The 20756-nt window shown below is 37.3% G+C and overlaps 1 protein-coding gene across 1 annotated transcript; it reads left to right on the forward strand.

The window, feature by feature from the left end:
* Positions 1-1851: 1851 nt before the first annotated feature.
* Positions 1852-19472, forward strand: rgl3a (ral guanine nucleotide dissociation stimulator-like 3a). The gene is made up of 17 exons (XM_077571272.1): positions 1852-2081; positions 6409-6704; positions 7942-7971; positions 8116-8285; positions 9438-9556; positions 9639-9950; positions 10023-10126; positions 11355-11439; positions 12317-12379; positions 14294-14380; positions 14459-14491; positions 14609-14733; positions 14826-14921; positions 15540-15675; positions 15948-16208; positions 17572-17689; positions 18029-19472. The coding sequence occupies exons 1-17, from the start codon at positions 1890-1892 to the stop codon at positions 18181-18183; spliced, it is 2382 nt and encodes a 793-aa protein (XP_077427398.1). The 5' UTR covers positions 1852-1889; the 3' UTR covers positions 18184-19472.
* Positions 19473-20756: the final 1284 nt, after the last annotated feature.

The raw sequence follows: 20756 nt of genomic DNA on the forward strand, positions 1-20756 counted from the left end.
TTTCAAATCAAGGTTAGTTGAACAGACTTCATGTGTCTAAATGTGATTACAACCACCACCACTATAATTTATCTATAATCAGTATTAATAACAATTATACAATAATAATAATAAAATCAGAATGAAACATTGCCTTTGAGATTTAAAAAAAAATGAATACGTACAAGGATTTCCAATATTGATCACGCGAGGAGGTTCCCCGAATCCCCGCCCCACCTCTTTACTTCCTGGTTCACAGTTTGAATGTGTCGACTGTAGTGCGTGTGAGGGTTTTGTTTGTCCTCTGTCAATTTCAACAAGCATTCGTGCGCTTTCTGCATTTTGAAAATGCGCGATGCTTAACACAACTATGTAGAACGTAAGATTTTGTTAAAATCAGCTTCATCAAACAACGATCTTCTAAAGCGGAGTTATTTAAAAATAGACACACACAAAAAAACGCCCTGGCAGCACTTACGCACATTGGGGAGAATGACGGGGAGCTTTTTGTTAATTCCAATTAGGGAAGCGCTGGCACTGAGCTTAAGTCATGCGATATGAATGGAATCATAATGGTGATGTAGGAGTGTTCAGCCAAACGGGGAGGAGACCATTCCAACACAGAACATCATCCACCCACAGTTACGTATGAGCGTCAGTCCACAGTCCCACTCTTGCTCTACGTGTGGCTACGCAAAGCTTCAGGAGTTGCCATCTGTAGAGGATCGGGACGAGCACGGTTACAGTAAGGTGAATAGAACTATTACCATTTATGTAAAATCATCTTATTTGTGTTGACTTTTCATGTGTGGGCTATATGGTTTTCTAATTATTTTGTGCTTCATATGTTATATATTTCTTTCATTTATTTACACTAGTTTATATTGTTTAGAACCTTATGTTAACTCTAAACATGTAAGATGGTCAGTTTACCGTATTGGTGTTTGTTAAGTGTCTTTAGTTAATTTTTTCCCCTTAGGTTTGATTTTGCATTTACAATATGTGTCATGAGTAACAAATCTCATTAGTATTATTATATAATGATTATTAGGTCAGCACTGTGTAAAAAATAGCTTAATATATTTTTTCATCTTATTTTAATGGTTCCTGATTAATTTCCCACTTTTGAAAAATATAGAAGTAAAGTCCAAAGTTTGAAACCTCCTGAAAATAGTGGACTTTTTCTGCAAGATAACTAATTATGTTATCATGGCTTTACCTGATGATTGTAGCGTGTAAAATAGGTCAGCAAGCTTCTAGTGCAGTGATCCCCAGCCATTGTGCTGCAGGACATAGTGTGCCATGCAATATAATTAGGTGAGCTGGAATTTATCACACTACTTAATTGATCTGGAAAATACAGTATTATTTATTAACAATTAATATACCATTGCATATTTGCCTGTCCATACCAATACCGTATAGTGACTGTAGAGTAATGAAATGTGTCGGTCATGTTTGTAAATGAGAATTAGTTCTCAAACATTTTACCTGGTTGAATTAAGGTTAAAAAAAAATGTAATACCGCCAAAATCATCACTTTTTAAGGAGACCCCAAAAACACCCAAGTTTGTTTCAATCCTCAACTTTGCATAGTCAAGCCATTGTCAACACTTTTGATTGGACACAAATTTGTAAAAAAAACAAACAAACACGTGTGGACTGACCAATTGGGACATGACAATATGTGCTCATCCACAATTTTAGAGAGGATTTCACATTCAGCCATTCATTTTAGCATACACCTTGGCTGAATTTAACATGAATGTTACTCACGCAGAGAATAATGTGCAAAATGGTGCCACAGGGTGTTGACGTTTTTTTTCCCTCTCCGACGCAGATGAGACATCAGGTGTGGGTGAGATCTAGCAAGGCGAGTGAGCCTTAGTGTGTGTGACATAGTGTGGGAGATGAGAGCCGTTCTTCCGGTGAGTGGAGGCAATGATGGAGGGGAGTCCCGCAGCCTCCGCACGCAGGTGGGAAGGATGAAGAAGCTACTGAGGCTGAGGCCGAGTCACTCGGTGGACGCACATGTTGTGGACAAGGAGCATGGGGTGTGGCTGAGGAGCTTCCAGCTGTTGGCTTCTGATGAGCAGTGTGAGGTGAGCTCAACCTCAACTAAAACATGATTGATAAAGTATTGTTTTTATTTATTTGAAGCTACGTTTTATAGTACCTAACTTGCACTTGATGTGTGTTTTTGTGTCTGTATTGTAGAAAGGATACTTTTTACTCCAAAAGATGTACATTTGACAGTTTGGGTAATGGCCACATATGACTGTTTTGTTAGCATATGTGCAGCTTGTAAACTCATTATGAAACTGCTACTTTTTGTACACTTAGATGTAAACATTGCACTCAATGTAAAAAATAACCCAAATTGGGTCAAAACGGGAGTAATCCAACATTTTTGCGTTATTCATTTAACATAACCTAAAAAGTTGTGTCAAATAAATAACCCACAAAACAGCCCATTTTTTTGTGTTTTGTGCATAGGTTCTTCATTTAACCTAACTTTTTGGGTTAAATGAATAACTCAAAAACCTGGATCAGTCCCTTCTTGACCCTGTTTGGGTTACTTTTGACCCAACTATTTTTCAAAACTGTCATTCAGTGTGAATAAGAGCTGGGTAAAAACCGTTGTGTCAAAAATAAAAATAACCCAATTTGGGTAAAAAAAAAAAAGGGACCAATCCACTTCTTGGATCTTGCGATTAATCGTGAATTAACTTTTTAAGTCATGCGATTAATTACGATAAAAAAAATAATAATTGCCTGACACTCCTAATGAATAGATTGAAAAAAAATGGTGAATGAATGCAGCTCATTGGGTAAAAGTGCCTTTTCTTCATACTCGAGTAATAAGTATGTTGGATCAAAAATACTCTGGCAAGTAGAATTTATCCCAAACTATACTTTAGTACCCACTTCTGACTGTAGTGACCTCCGAACAAAATAGGGCTTTCTTACCAGCTTGGTAACAATGAGATGGTACAGCATTCTGCTAGATTGTGTCTCTAAATCTGACCAAATACTCAATTTGGAAGTAGCCTATTTAATGTAATTAACTCATTCACTGCCATTGACGGCTATAGACGTCAAAAATTAATTTACACTATTTCTAGTAGTTTAACATTTTTTCCACTTTTGCTAACAACAGTATGAAAACCTAGAAAAAAAATATTGTACATTTAGAACAGATATAAAATTTGTGATTAATAGTGAGTTAACTATTGAAGTCATGCGATTAATTACAATTTAAAAATGTAATCGTGATTAATCGCATAACTTCACTAGTTAACTCTTGATTAATTACAAATTTTATACCTGTTCTAAATGTACAATAAAAAAAATTCTATGTTTTCATACTCTTGTTAACAAAAGTGGGGAAAAAAATTTAACTAATAGAAATAGTTCAACTGAATTTTTGACATCTATAGCCGTCAGTGGAAGTGAATGAGTTAAAAACATCCCTGTTCTGTATCCTAATATAACTTTTATTAGAGACATATTGTAGTGCACAGTATATGTTGGGAAGCTAAAGCTGTCTTAAATCGTAAATAAAGTTTGAAAAACGCCAGCGGGTATGTCGTCACAGTATGGAGGAGTATGGTTTATTTTCAGCTTGCAAGCCTTGTGGGCAGGTGGAATTTTTGAGGAAGCACCCCTAACTTTGGGAAAGGTCTTTGTTGTTTGCTTGTCACCTCCTCAACCATTCAAGTGACTAATCAGTCATAATTGCGCTCGTTTCTGGCTCGGTGTGCCCTTTTGTTTGCAAAGAGTACATGGGCAACAGGAAGGAATGATGCTCGATGTATTGCCAGAATCTCATTAGGGCAACAAAAGGCTCATTGTTAGACTCACGTGTAGCCTGCCTGATCAACATTTCCTCTTGTCTGCTTGTTAGCGTTGTCATAATGTGAGGCTGTGCAGTGGTGGGTTCATTTAGACGGATGCTTTTTGGGTATGTTTACACAAGCAACAAGCTAGTAAAAAGGTAAAATACAATTTTCCGTCGTATTCTTGTACAGATTCACGTTCAAACTCTGAAAAATGATCCATGTTTAGTGTTACTAATAATACTAGCAGAATGACCGGGTGCACTATAGTACAACAACATGTTACCAGTGAGTCCAAACGGTGCACTACAGTATAGTACAACTAGTTAGTAGACATTCTAATATACTAGTCATCAAGCGCTAGTACTAAAGGATGTCAATTAGTGCACAGTTTTGCCTCACTAGTGTGAAGTAGTGTGCGCAATTAATCAATAATCAATTCCACACAAATAACGCAATTCTTCTGCCCATCTCTATAAGTGGCACTCTTTACATTTGGATTCTTTGGCGTGACGGAACGAAAGTTTCTTTCGCAGATGGCAGCATGACCTGTTTCATGCTGCGGGTGTTTCCCCGCCACTCCCCTCACGCCACAGGCAGGAACGCAAGCTACTTGCTGGTACAAAAGTGTCCCAACTGGATTCTTTGGAGGCAGCAGTGCACTAAACCTCGCATGTTGATGTTGGCCCGAGACTGGGATGGACAACTCCAATGATTATCTTAAACCGAGAAATTTTAGAGAATAGCTGTGCAAATTCAGTGTAATTATTTTCAAACATCGCATATTTGGTCATAGAAATTTAATACAGCTATGTTTTTATTTTCATATATGTTGTGGTTGTTGTCTTAGCTGTTAAATGCATTCGTTATAGCAAAAATTAATTGTTGGGAAGTCTCCATAATGTGGGAAAAGCGCACAGCACCTGACATACTAAGAACATTTAATTGTGTTGTCTCAGAATTATTATAACTGTTCTCCAATTAAAAGCAGAAATAGAGCTTTGGTTTAGTGTTTGATGCCAACAAATGTACAGTGTGAGCTCAGTACCGTAAACTAAAAAGTAGCAAGAAGGAGTTGTTTGTATTGAAACTTTGTTATGAACAAAAACAAAAAATATGCAGACATTATGTAATAAAGTGCATAAACATCAATATTTGTACCAGGTACATTGTCTTAAAAGGAATAAAACTATACAAGCATCAAACAAAAACAAAAAAATTAAAAAAGCAGTAAATGTAAAGGCACAGTGGGCTCATTTTCATTCAAGGTCTATATGATAAATGACTAAGGTATTGCAGCATACAAATACCTTAAATCCTTAGATTCAAAGTGTTTTTGTGTAAACATTAAATTATACAAGATTCTCATTTTTGGTAAGTAAAAGGTAACAATTAGCAGTATAAGGTGGATCACAAAGGACAAAGAACTTACAAATCTTGTAAATGTATCTTAAGACCAACTACTGTGATGGTACGTCCAGTTTTTTTATGCAGATAATTTTCTAAATCCCTCCAAAATGAGATGACCCACCGCGGTTACAAAATAAATGTGGAATTGTCTCTGACTCACAGAAGGTGCATTTCTCAATAGGAATAAGCGGTTCAGGAAATAAATGGATGGATGTTTGTTTACATTTTGTATTACGTTATCGGTGATGACTTCATTCCCATTGGTCGTCTGTGCTAGCCCCGCCCACACCTGGCACTTCCCTGTACCGCCCCCTCTTACTCTTGTCTCTTTTATCTTTTGGATTGTGTCCGTTGCTCCATTATGACGTGCTTCGAACTCATGCTGCTATGCATATTCGATGTATTTTAAAGTTTGTGTCTTGTCGGAGCATTGCGCATCACATTGTTCACTAAACGTGAGTGTCGCCATGCAAAAATGGGAACTGCGGGGAAATGGCAGTTATCAGTGGTGAGTTGAGTTAGCATCAATTTTCGACAACAACCATGTTTACACTTACCCGTAACTGTGCTTTATCCCAAGACTTTTTAATTCAGTTTTGCTACTGGTTTGAAGGTGCATATTATTTAAAATATTGCGTGTTGTTAATTTGACAACCTTGGAGTTAGCGCCTATATATATCAAGTATAATTTTGAGGTGAAACTTTATTGTCAGATTAATTAGAACGAGAGTGACAGTCACTGCAGTGACAGCTTGTTCCTGAACGTGTGCTTTATGTTGCAGTCATCGGGTCAGGTCACAAGCTAAATCACAATAATTGGTTGAGCATTGTGAAGACTGAGTCAGTTTGTCATGAGGTTTGTGCTGCACATGTGTATATTTGTCACCATGTTGAATTAGAGCTCACTTAGTGCGTAGAAATACACTGGGTTATAAAGTTATGAAAGAAGATTAATACCATTAGTATTGTGTCATGTTTGGTCGATGATATCCACACATTGGCTTGGGTGAGTAATGGTTCATTTTATCTCCAACTCGAGTTTACTACTATATATTTATAGGGTAAAAAAAAAAAAATCAAACATTTGCTAAAATTGCTTTAAAAAAAAATCTGAGGAAATACAATATCGTCGAGCATTAGTGTGTAGCCCGTACTTCAACAAGTGCATTTACCCCTACAGGACCATGTACAGGAATGGGGGGACGAAGAGGAGAACGGTGCTGTGTTTGGCATCACGCTGCGACGAGAGCCCGTCATGCCGAGCACAGACATGGCCATGGCGGCAGACGGCACAGCCTCCGGTTATGTCTACTACCACACAGTGAAGCTGCGCCGACTCAAAGCCGGCACCCTGGAGCACTTGGTCGCCCACCTGCTGGATCCCGAAAATCAGGAACCTGACTACGTCCACGTTTTCCTCTCTACCTACAGAGCTTTCATTTCTACCAATAATCTCATTGAGCTGCTTTTTCACAGGTGAGACTTTCCTTTTTGAACTGCATGAGCCAAAATGTCGGTTTAATACTTGTCTGCTAGTCTACAACTTTGGCTAACGTTTCTGCTAACGTTCAGTCAAGACTAGTGTTTGCATATCAATTGCTGTGATGAACAAAGCTCCTGGCAGTTTTATAGTTTTAATAACCACTCACCAAACACTTCATAGGTAATAACCTCAAAGATATGCGATACAGAATTCTCTTCTTTCATAACCAAAATATTCAGCAACATTTTACTCCCCCAATTAAAGTACAGTGGAACCTCCAAGGTCAAATGCAATCTGGTCTGGAACAATAATTTACGTCATTTGTTTACTTTTTCAAAACAGGTTTTTCCCCATAGCTAATATTTAGTTCCAGGGTCAAACTGCCTCTATCATAAAACATCTATTAACTACTATATAGACTTGCTTAACTGCTTTGCATGTGTAAAAAGATGTTAACAACTTGCCTTAAATACAGGAGGTGCAATGTCATGTCACAGCTTCACAAGTTGCCCACTAGTGTCATACATATAACCTGTCTTGAGGCCACTAGCCTGGTTGGACTGCCTGGCAGGTGAGTCATACATCAAGGTTGAAAGAGGCTATTGGACACCTAAGCTATGTGTAGCGAAACCTCTATTGAAATGCTGCATGTATCTGTGACATGTATTCTTTGAGAGTCAACAAAGATGGCTATCTTTCTCCTCACGTTGTATTGAGGCTCAAGAGACAAAAATAAAACTGCACTCTTAACATTCTAATTTCCAGATGGTTTGACGTGAACGCTTTAGCAAACAAATGTTCTTTTATTTTTCTCTCTACATGTGACTATTTGGCTCACATGCCAAATACAAGTGTAGATGTAATGTTATTTGTCAAACAGTCACCCTCATACCTGTGCTGCTGGTGGCAACAGGCTTGCCGTCAGTCTGAGAACACTCTTGGGACATAAACGTTATCCTTTGTTTCGCAGGATTTTGTTTCAGATCTGTAATTGAACACAACCTGAATTACATCCAAGTTTTGTATGAATCTTTTTTTTTAAGTGATGTCCTTGCATTGAGCAATCCTGCTATTGATAGAGCAGCGGTTCTTAATCTTGTTGGAGGTACTGAACCCCACTAGTTTCCCATAAGCATTCACAAATCCTTCTTTAATGAGAAATAAATTACAAATATATGTTTCTATCCAAATAATCAAACCTAACAAAGTCTCGTTCCCTTTTTCTCACAGAGATGACTCAAACACCATCTCCTTGCAAAGGTGAGTGCATTCACGTGATTCATTTGGATTTGCATTCAGTCCACAAAAAATGGACATTTCCAGGTTGCATATTGTCTCTGAATTCAAACCATGACAATATGAGAAAAAAATCTAATCGGATTAATTTTTCTCAATTTTTCGTAGTGCCTTGTGTCCGGTAATCAGGCTGTGGTTGGGGGACTACAGCGCAGACTTCCATGAACCCCCTCAATTCGGATCCCTCCGGTTCTTATGTGCCAACTTGCGTCGGCGCCTCTGCTTCAGACGCTTGGCTCAGACCGCAGAGAGCCTGCTCAAGTCACTCCAGGAACAAGGTAGAGGAAACTTGTAGTTTTGTAACCAACTGCTTATTCGCTCACAACCACAGCTATCAATCCAATCCACTTTATTTCTATGGCACATTTTATAAACAAACATTTCCAAAGTGCTGCACATTGAGATCCACACACTATCCTACAAATAAGATCTAGTAAAACCAACTATTAAAAACATGAAAAATCAGTCCATAAAATGCAAAAATACAACTAGACTAAGTGCAGTTTCTGAGAAATTGTGTGGGAATGCTGAAAGCTGAATGCTAATAGTTGAATGCTTATCAAGCAAATTGAAAGACAAATTATGTGAAAATTACTCATTGTTAATTGCAGTTGAAAGCTAAATGAGAAAAAAAAGAAAAGTTGAGCTGCAACCAGTCTAAGGTGGGATTCAAACCATCGAATGTGCTAAAATGTGGTCCAAGCGGTGATTGAACCCAGGTTCTTCGTGGTGGCAGGCAATTGCTCTAAGAACTGAGCATATTCATATTTAAAAGTTTTGTACAAAGCTGGAAACGATGCTGAACGGGGACACGTGTTTAATCATTTCAGCGAAATTACAATGCATTTCCTGATATGATAGTGAGTTGGTTTACTTGTATATCACTTAGCTTAATGGCCATGGATATATTTGCAATGTACAGGTGATATTCGAACCCGCGACCTCCTGGTTACTGGACAATGCACTTTACCAACTGCACCACTGAGCAGTATCAGAGAGCTGGTAATGATGATCAGTTGTATGTATGGAAGTGGGCGTGGAAAATGGGACTTAGAAAAAATTCAATGTCTGTCCCATTGAAAATGAATGGGGAAACGTTTATATTTAAACTTAAATTGTGCGAATACTGTAAGTGATGTGGAATCAGAGGATATATACCCCGGAAGGCGTGAATTTTTGAAGCAAGTTTTTTAACTGAATTTGAACCGTGTAAATCGGAAGCATTATCTGGGAGCGATTACACGGCAAAAAAGTGTGGAGAATAAAAATCACAAGAACATATGTGGCAATGCTTCATTTCCACAATAAGTAAAATTAAAAAAAAATTAAAAATCAATCAACACGCAGACTATAATCACAATCTGGTGAAATTCCACAAAAAGCCCGTGTCTTTCCTTTTTGTGAAATGTTATTCGTGTTGTCACCTCCAGAGCGCAGCCATCTCGCGTCAGTGGACGACAGAGTGCTGCTCTGCAAGGAGGAAGACCGAGACATCTTTATGAACTTCTCCGTCACTGATGTAGCGGAACAGCTCACCAGATTGGACATGGTGACTAATCTTACCATTTATTGCACTCTATTGACGAATGTGTATTCAACTTCCAGTATTGCTAATTCCTCTCCCCCCACAGGAACTCTTTGTCCGAGTGTTACCGTTCCACTGCCTTGGCTGTGTGTGGTCACAACGCGACAAAAAGGAAAACCGCAATCTGGCGCCCAGCGTCCGTGCCACCATTTCCCAGTTCAACGCCGTCACCAACCTCGTCATCACGTCGCTGCTTTGCCCGTCTTCTCCGAGCCCCTCCACTTCCTCTCCCATCTCATCACCCAACCCCTCCTTGAGCTTCCTCTACCCTTCAAGCGGCCCGGGCCTACCTCACTCCTCTCACAGCGAGCCTTCCTGCAGAGCGCGCATCCTTGAGTGGTGGATCGATGTGGCACAGGTCGGTGTGGTCAAACAAAGCATGCTTGGATGGCATGAATGACAGAAGTGTGCTCATACTGGATTTTTGCAGGCGTGCAGGCAGCTGAAGAATTTTTCTTCCTTACGGGCCATCCTGTCTGCCCTGCAGTCCAATGCCGTGTATCGCCTCAAGAAGACCTGGCGGGCTGTCAGCAAGTGAGCAATCTTCAAAACACTTCAACTGCTCTATAGGAAAACATGAAACAATACATTTAGAGAGGCTGAACATTTAAATTGATAATCCTTCAAAGAATATGCCTTCATGAAAATCTGATTACATTAATTTATTTGCTCTCAAAAACGTATAAAAATTCTATTTTAACTCATTGACTGCCATTGACGGCTATAAACGTCAACATTTTATTTGAACTATTTTTATTAGTTTAACAGTTTTTTTCCAATTATGTATGTATGAAAACCTAGACTTTTTTTATTGTACATTTAGAACAGATATGAAATTTGTGATTAATCGTAAGTTAACTAGTGAAGTCATGCGATTAATTACAATTAAAAACTTTAATTGCCTGACGCCCCAAATTGTTAATATTTTTTTTTTTCATTTTAAAAAAAAAAAAATCATTCACGGCCATTGACGGCTATAAACGTCAAAAAATTATTTTAACTATTTTTATTAGTTTAACATTTTTTCCAACTTTTGTAACAAGAGTATGAAAACCTATAATTGTTTATTGTACATTTAGAACAGATGTAAAATTTGTGATTAATTTATGAGTTAACTAGTGAAGTCGTGCGATTAATTACAATAAAAAGAAATAATCGCCTCTTGCCCCTAATTTTTAATAATATATATATATATTTTTAATGAATTTATGGCAGTGAATGAGTTACTATTGCCATGGTCCCTAAAACGTATTTATAGTTTTTTTTTATGTGTTTTTAAAAAAATGTATGCTAGAACTTTGATGCAGCTTCTGACCAGTTGCACAAAAGCTATTTCCCCCTGTGTTTTTAACAGGTTTGTGAATAATGATGAAACTTAACTATATTCTAATGCTAATTGCTGCAAAACGGAAACAGAAACAAATCTACTTTTATTTCCTGATGAAAGTAGAGACTCAAATCTTTCTTTTGGTAGGTTCCTCCATGTTTTTATAACAATAGAACACAATATTCTGTGGGCCTTGCAAAATCAGTCAAAATCCAGTAAAACAGCCGGGAGCAAAGGGGTTTGCTTCAGTGAAAATGTCTGGGAGTGATTGAGTTTAAAAAAAAATGCAGTTGAGTTAAAAAATAAAAATACTGTCGGTAGCCATTACCATCTTGGCGGAGGTCACGATACAGTAAAGCATCGTTTTGAGCTTGCATCTGACGGCTTCAGTCAAGTTGACTTCAGGGCACCAAAGTCTTTATTTCCTGTTTTCAGGGAAGGCATGGCTACCTTCAAGCATCTGTGTGAGACATTTCCTGATGAAAACTGTGTGCTGGCCAACCGAGAGATCCTGACAGAGGCAAGTAACATTGTGTACTTGGATACCACTACTTCTTATGCAACACATATTTTATAATATAGTTTGTTATTATACAAGTATAATAACAAAAATGAGACTTTTTGATAGGGATGGGCAAGTATTGATACCAGGTAGTGGCCTCGGTGCTGATACCAGGCTTATTTTAAGGTATCTGTACTTTTGGAGGCTGCCGATACCAGCCACCGATACTTCAGGCAAACAAAATCCGACATTGAGTAAATCCCCCTCAGCAGTACTTGCCGCCATTCTACAGCAGTTTGACACATCGGCAAGTCATCATCTGCTTCAGAAAAGTCTTTTAATGAATTTAATATATATATATCTCAAAAGTACAAGAGGTATCGGTGAGAATCCTCTTACTGGTATTGGTCTGAAAAAAAGTGACATTACACAATATGCATGTATTGTGCGCCTAATCAGTGTGGTGGACTGTAACTGTGTACACAGCGCCGTTGCTTGTTGATCCTCTTGTTCAAACAATAGCTTTTCTTTTTGACCTTTATTTCAAATCATTTGATGAATATCCAGGCTCCAGTTTCATCTGTTTCTCAGCCTCTTTTATTCTCTGTCGGTGCATGTGTGTATGAAGCCTAGAGTATTTATTGAGGTTGCCTTTTATCAACAGCCCATAAAAATATCAAGACTGACAGCACCACATGAGTCTCTTTCCTGACTCACCCTTTGACACGCAGCAACACCCTGTCAGCAGGTGCTCAAGCAGGGAACGAACACTTATGTAATATGTATATGTAATATGTCTGTTGTGTTGTCATCTACCACACCCTGCATTTTGTCACATGGGCTTCCTTAGTGCCGTCATGGTATTCAGTCAAAGCTGGCTTGTGTTTTGCGACAGGAAGGGAGTCAGCAAGAGGTCAATGCCAGCAAAAGGTCACCCCTGCTCTGTTCCAAACAGATGGTACGTAAGGGTGTACCGATTCGTTCACTCCATGGATTTATAATATGTTTATATATTGACTTACAATCATTTTAAAAAGTAAGCAATTTATTGTATCGTTAATGGGAAACAACATTATGTGATGGATGTGATTGTGTGACTCCAGCTTAGTTTAGCTTGCTAGCTGCTATCATAGAGACATGTTTGTGATCAAACACATTTGTAGCTTTTGACAGAACAGCAGAGTACGCTGCAAAAACGCAGGGTCTAAATATTAGATATGAACACTTATTTCAAGGGAAAATTACTTGGAATTAGTGAAATGATCTGTCCATGCAGCAAAATAATTTAGAAACTTAGATTTCTTAAAATAAGGCAAATGTGTAGATATATATTTATCTTTAAATAAGATTGACAAACTAATTCCAAACAACAAAACAAGTCAATTAAATCTTAAAATAAGCCTTAAACACTTATTTTAAACGGTTAAATACCCTTATTTGTTGCTTAGAATAAGCGAAAAAAACATTCTAAGCAACAAGTCAAGGACATTTTAATAAATAAATAAAAAAGCTTTAAACTAATTCTAAGCAACAAAACAGTCAATTAAATCTTAAAATAAGCCTTACCAGTCGTGTCATTTTTGCCGAAAACGCCCCCAAAAAAATGCACCCAAAGTAAACTTGAACTTGTTCTTGAACCATTTGGACTATCAGCATAATTTTCGTCTTTTTTTTTCTTTTTTTTTTTAAAGATAACACTTTGATTTTTTTTATTCCCAGCAGTCAAAATCTGTTTAAGTGCTACTGGCACTGAATAATGGAAGTTTGAATACAAAGAAAAATGATATTTTATGTTCGTCCAATTATTTTGTCACAAAATCTGCCTTGAAAATGAATGTAGAATGGTGTGCTGGACTGAAAAACACTACAATATGAACGTTTGAGGTCTTCCCTAATTCCAGTTCAAGTTTGACAATAATACTACAGAAAATGAGCATTTTACACAGGATTTTCCAAAACATGGGTTTAGGACTGACCAATAGAAGAATAAAATTTTAAATTGACCTCTAAGATGCCAACGATAATAATAATAATAATAAAAAAATGTTTTTAACTCATTCACTGCCATAAAATCATTAAAAATATATTTTATTAAAAATTAGGGGTGACAAGCGATTACATTTTTTAACTGTAATTAATCTCTTACTTCACTAGTTAACTCGATTAATCACAAATTTTATATCTGTTCTAAATGTACAATAAAAAAAATCTAGGCTTTCATACTCTTGTTGATAAAAGTGGAAAAAATGTTAAACCAATAGCAATAGTTGAGATTATTTTTTACGTTCATAGCCGTCAATGTCAGTGAATGAATTAAAAAAAAAAGATTATTAAAAAATTTGGGGCAACAGGAGATTAAAAATTTTAATTGTAATTAATTGCATGGCTTCACTAGTTAACCCACAATTAATCACATTTTTTATATCTGTTCTAAATGTACAATAAAAAAATTCTAGGTTTTAATACTCTTGTTAACAAAAGTGGAGAAAAATGTTACATTAATAGAAATAGTTCAAATTAATTTTTGACGTTTATAGCCATCAATGGCAGTGAATGAGTAAAAAAAACAACATTATTTTAAATCTAGAAACCATATCAAAATTGGCCCTCCTAAAGGGTTTCATATATGTTTATTGAATGTGTATGATATAGTGCATTCGATTTACTTTTAGTTTGTAGTTTGGATTTGAAAATCTTTTGTGACAGCAGCCCTGAAACTTTCCTGATGCATCCCGTGTACTAAAGTTATGCAGAACCTGTCCTTTATAGTTATTTTGGTGGACTTTATGTAAATGTTCACATCATCATACAGTATATTCTGTAATGGGTTTCATCTCTTCCGAGCAACTAAATGTTGCCTTGTTGTCTTTAGAAGCATAAAGATGGAATTGTACCTTACCTGGGCTCGTACCTGACCGTCCTCACTATGTTGGACACGGCTCTCCCAGATTCTTTGGAGGTGAGTGGGAATCACATATGCAAGACCACCTGTTCAGATGTAGTGCATCCTTTTCATCATTCTCTCTCCTGCTTAAAGGGTGGACTGATCAACTTTGAAAAGCGCAGGCGGGTAGGTTTTGCCCCCTTGTGGTGTCTGACGTTATTTATTTATTTGTTGTCAACTGGCTGCTGACTTGTTCATTTTTTTCTAACTAGTACTGTTGGTTTTCTCTTCATATTTCTTTAGGAGTTTGAAATTATCTCTCAGATTCGTCAACTGCAGGCTTCGTGTTCCCACTACCAGCTTCCGGCGAACCCTCGCATTACCAACTGGCTGCAGGCGCACACGCTCTTCCTCACTGATCAGGAGAGGTTAGAACACTTGACCGTGCCGTTAGTACGATGCAGAGACAAACGAGTGACACAGTCATGCGGATTAATCATCTTTTTCTTCTGACCTGAAGCTATGAACTGTCTCGTGAGCTGGAACCTCCCGTTGATCCGTGTCCCAATTCTCCTAATTTACGGAGCGGCCGATTGTTGAATAAGAAGCTCCCCTCGTAAGTATGATGCTAATCTTCACATCTGTAAAAAATAAATAAATAAAAGCATGACATAAATAGGGTTGGTGATCGAGTTTTGAAAATGCAAAAAATATCAAATTAAAATGATGCCCAACCCTAGATATCAACCATGTGCAGTAGTGTAGAAACCAAGAAAATTGCATTACTCTTCAAATCTGTTGTAGGTTTTGATTACAAAAACAAAACCTACATGAAAAAATGCTTCATGTCTAAACTTAAGTTTTTACTATCAGGCCAACATTGACCAGTTCTCAGACTTGTTCCACCAAGTACCACCTCAAAAAATACTTGGATGGATTTTTATATATATATATTTTTGGCCACCAGAGGGTGACATTGTTCTACACTTTGAGAATTGCTGGCCTAGACGGACAGAATGTCTTTAAGTTCTGACAACCTGAGCTCGGTGCATTAGAAACACCTCTCAGTATAATTCAGTGCAGTTTGACGTGAATGTAACTTGACATCTCAGTGTCAATCAGAACTGAGCTTTATTGTCTCTGTAAAAGTACAGTATTGACACTACGGTTGGTCAGTGTTTACTTTTGTTATTCTTCTAAGAGAAAGCAACTATGACCTTTTTTTTTTTTGCAGGTCACAAGCAAGCAGTGACGGTTCTCTTCGGAAGACTCACGCTGACCAGATTAGTGTGTCGTCTTCCAGCTCCAGCAGTTCAGACATGGATGACCTCAGTGTCCCGCATTCGTCCCCACTCAGACTCAAACTTAAGGTAGAAGCATAGACGTTGTCTATGTGTTGTTGTTTTTTTTTAACCAATTGGGAGACTTTTAATTTCTTCACAATTCCGAATCGTTTTCAGTAATAGGCAAATAAAGATTTTTTTATTTGGTTGATTAATTTCATAACAAATGGGCTGTCAGACACTCCAGAGACCCGGACAATGTTTGTTTTCCATAAAACACTACTTAGAAATAGTTAGGGATATTTTTGGGTGTAATTAAAAAAAATAATAATGATAAGCAATTTTTCCTCCCTCCACAGTCGCTCTCCAACTCAATGCACAACATCACCGAGGACTACACCTCCCTGTCCTCCTCCTCCTCTCCCTTCCTCTCCAGCTCCTCCTGTAGCTCCTCCCACCCCGACCTGAGCTGCTCCTCTTCGGGAGCCTCCTCCTCGTCCTTGTCTAACGTCTCCACGCATTCTGTGCTGCCCGTCTACAACAAGCAGCTTGCCGACTCGTGTATCGTAAGAGTCAGCGTGGAGTGTGTCAACAACGGCAACGTCTACAAAAGCATTTTGGTGAGGGAGAGCACACATGTTATTGTCTGCTATACAATATTGGACCACCACTATAGTAGCTTCTTGTTTTAAGGACCTTTCGCTGTCATTTCAGTCATTTAGACATATTAAAATAGTGAAGTAGAACATACGCTGGTAACAGGATTTGCATTAAATTTCCCCCGAAAAACAATGACAGGTCATTTTTAAGAAAGACGTATATATATAATATATATATTCCTTATTTATTATTTCTGGGTTTACATTCCAAAAAATACCCATAAAAGGTGAAATCCGCGATGTAGTCAGTTTTATTTTTTACATTTATTGTATATGTTTTATGACCGTAAAACCCATCATCACACATTAAATACTTTTCAAGTTCAAGCCTTCATAATTGTTTTTTTTTAAAAAGGTATAAAACTGAGGGGGGGGGGGGGGGGGGTAATGAAAAATTGCTCCCAAAAAAAGATCGGCAAGATGGCGAAAAATGAACAGCGTTATCGCAAGGGAACGCAGGATTCCAATATAGCATTTTTTCCTTAAAATTGGTTGAAATTATTTACAAATTGAAATTATTGACAATTTTATATTCTTCCAATTTGTTATTTCCAATTCCTGGTCGTTGAACGACCACAAGAGCGTCGCAAGTACCGATACCTTGACATAAGGCTGGGTATATCGGCCCGGGACTGATACCTGATATCGGTACTTGCCCGTCTCTTGTTTGTTTGTTTTTAAGCTAACCTGCATTTTCTGTGGAAAATGCTTATTGGAGTTTTATTCCTGATTTTTTCAGATTTGTTTAAGTAACGCATTTATAATGCCCGTCACTTATATGCAGACTTTTGCTATTTGCGGGCCGGCCCAGTCCCTTTCCTCTGTTTTTAGTGGGGTTCCACTGTGTTTAGTTAGCAAATAAAATAAAGGCTATGATGTAACAGCTTGAGCACAGAAATTCCTTGAAAGATACTGAACGCAGAAAATTGAATTTTGAATCGCTACTGCCACCTGTGGCCAATAAATGAAGCTGCACACTCCCTTTTAAAAAAAAAAAGCTTTTTTTTTTTTGCTCACTCCCTTCTTCACATACACAACGTGGACATGACGTCATATCTGCAGACTGTGGGCGGGATATTCGAACCCAAATCCAGTCTGAAAACTATTGACCAGAGGCTTGCAAGAGATACCTTTATGAAGGTGTTAATCTACTAATTTAAAAAAAATTCTGTCATAAATGGTCAAATAAAAACTGCTTTTGTAAAGATATTTGTTACAAAGTACAGTTTTAAGTTAAGTCGGGAATTCAATCAAAATCATACAATGCCGTGATTGCTGCAGAAGCTGAAATGTGTTGTTTTTGACCAAAAACTTTTTCCCTCAGCTGACAAGTCAGGATCACACGCCTCAGGTCATTCAGAGGGCTCTAGACAAACACAACCTGGAGGACGCTTTTAGCTGTCAGGACTTCAACCTCTGCCAGATGCTCAACAATGGAAATGGTACGGATTAATACAATATGATTAGTTCATCATCATTTCAGTACTGAGACTTTTTTTTTTGCTTTGATTTGATTTGAATTTTGAGGTAGGTGTAAGCTTCAGGACCTGCATTATAATAGTTTGGGATTTTTCATTATATTATTTAGTTTTAATTTTGAGAGTAGGTTTATTAGTTTTAGTTTTTTTTTAATCTAGTGTATTTCTTGTGTGCACGCTTAAAAAAAAATCACAGCAGGTTTAAAAAAAAAAATTATACTTACTGTGATTAAAAGAAAAAAGTAATTAAAAACAAACAACCATCAAATCACAAAGGTCAACATGACATCACTTGCGTTTCAGAGCTCCACGTCCCCGACAACGCCAACGTGTATTACGCCATGTGCACCACCTCCAACTATGACTTCGTCCTGCGCCAACGCTGGAGGAGCCACGGGAGGCGTCCGGGCTCCTCCCCCAGCCCCGGGGTTCCACCCCGTGTCCGCCGCAACAAGTGACAGCCTGCCATCGCCTGACCTGAATCTACGACGGCGAGCCTGAACTCACAGCGGCTTCGTTTTGAGCCGCCTTGGCACCTCTGAGCTTTCCTCCGATGTCTTCTGCCGCATTCATCCACTTCAGCAAGCTCCAACCTCTCACGAGGAGCTTTTGCACAAGTAAATGACGTTGTCTGAATGGGACGCAGCAAATGGACGCTCGCTGCTCGCTGCAATTGGAAGTCGTCCAACTGTTAGACAACTGTCTTGGCCATTGACTGCAGCTTTTAGTTTGTATTATTTTTATAACATCAGTATTCTGCTTTGCAGCATTGTTTTGTTTGAATTTGTATGTGAACCCCCGTTTAATTCCTTTATAGACACGAACCGACAAAATGAAGGACGAAAGCTAATGCGTACCATTGTCAAGTGAAGGAGATGATGTGTGAGTTTGCAGTTATTATGTATGGAAGATTGCTGGTTGATTGGAGGTGATGTCACTAATAAATACAAGATGGCATCCTTCATCTGTGTTGTTGTGGTACGCGTGAAGGATGAAGTGTCCCAGTAAGTCGAAGGACATGTCAGTAATGTTAAATCTTATCGTTTAAAACTCTCCATTGTGATTGCTGACCTTGTTTACAATGAAATTTGAAACACTGGTGAGTAGCATGCAGTTTTGTGCAGGATTTTGCATCACTGCCGGAAGTATGAAATGTGTGGTTTTTTTTTTAACTCATTCACTGCCATTGACGGCTATAGACGTCAAACATTCATTTGAACTATTTCTATTTAACATTTTTCCACTTTTGTTAACAAGAGTATGCAAACCTAGAATTTTTTATTGTACATTTAGAACATATATAAAATTTGTGACTAATCATGAGTTAACTAGTGAAGTCATGCGATTAATTATGATTACAAATTTTAATTTCCTGACGCCCCTAATGTTTAATAATCCCTTTTTTTTTTTAATCGCGTAAGGCATCTTAATTAATCGCATGACTTCAATAGTTAACTCACGATTAATCACACTGCTCTAAATGTACAATAAAAAAAAAAAATAGGTTTTCATACTCTTGTTAACAAAAGTGGAAAAAAATGTTAAACTAATAGAAATAGTTCAAATGAATTTTTGACGTCTATAGCCGTCAATGGCAGTGAATGAGTTAATGTGGTTTTGGCCTGACTGTTTGCACAACTTCTATTTAAGCTAATTTCTAATTAATGTTTAATTGTTTTTATGTTTTTCCCAAGCTCTTAGTAATGTGAAATACTGTCTAATAAAGATGTTTTTATTATTTATTGTACAGATTACGTTGTATTGACTATTTTGATCTAAAAAGAAACTGATTACATGACCATGACCACTGGTTAGGCAAAAGTAATGGGAAACCTGCCTATTATACAAACTGAAAATGGACTACATTATGATGATGATTACATTACTGCACTGCAAAAAATTACTTTTAAGAAAGTAGAAAAACATTTTTTTCTGCTTGGGATTTTTTTTTTCTATTTTCTTGCCCAAGAAGAAAAATAATCTTAAAATTAGGAATGAAAAAACTGATCTCAAATTAAGGAAAAATATATTTTTCTTAAGACATTGCAGCTAATATTAAGGAAAAAAAATATTGCGGTTTGCATGAAATGACCAGCAGATAATTTTAAGATGAAAACCAATTACACTTCTCAATTGAGAAATTAGGGAATAACGTGCCAATTAAAGTTTGAACAACTGTTTTTGTTTTCAAGCAATTTGCACATTATTGACATGGCCATGCAACAATAACATGTGGATGGCTGCTAAATCACAACTGCACTACTTGTAATTGCATTTCACAAAATTGCATTAGCAGTTCAGTGGCCTGTTGGTAGAGTAGTGTCTACCCTGGGACCAGGAGGTTATGGGTTCAATTCCCGACTGGGTCATACCTAAGGCTGATGGGACCCCTTACCTCCCAACAATGATACTCAGCATTAAGTGGTGAGCCAAATGTTCTGTTTAAAGAAAATATGTCCTAATGTAGCGGTAGCCTTTATTTGCCATGTAAAATTTCCAAGTAAATTGTCAATTCTCAAATAAAAAAACAAACAAATCTTTATTAATGAAAAGACACCATTTATTTTAAGTATTTGTTCTTAAATAACAGATTATTTTTTTATTTTTTTTACTTGTAATTAAGTACATTTTACTAAATCTTTGGGCAAGTTTTTCTAATATTAAGATCTGTTACTGTTTTACAGTGGCTAGATTTATGTTTATTATTTATTTATTATATTTATTTATACAAGTTTTTAAGAATTCTTGCCAAGAAAATTTTGATTACCCAATTGGCAGATTTTTTCTTTCTTTGCTTTCTTGCAGTGTGTATGACTTGGTGAGAATAACAACTGAGAAAAATATTGTTTAAAGTTGCATAACCGAAAAGTGTTAGCATACTTGGCCATTACACCGACAGGAAGTAAAAAGGAAAACATTTTTTTTTACTTGTTTGTGGAAAAAGTTGGCCATTCATCCAGAAGAGCATTTGTGAGATCTAAGTAAAACTGTGATGAAGGTTATAATCAACCTAAAGTTATTTGATGGGCGT

This window comes from Vanacampus margaritifer, chromosome 7, assembly GCF_051991255.1.
Source record: "Vanacampus margaritifer isolate UIUO_Vmar chromosome 7, RoL_Vmar_1.0, whole genome shotgun sequence".
Lineage (NCBI taxonomy): Eukaryota > Metazoa > Chordata > Actinopteri > Syngnathiformes > Syngnathidae > Vanacampus > Vanacampus margaritifer.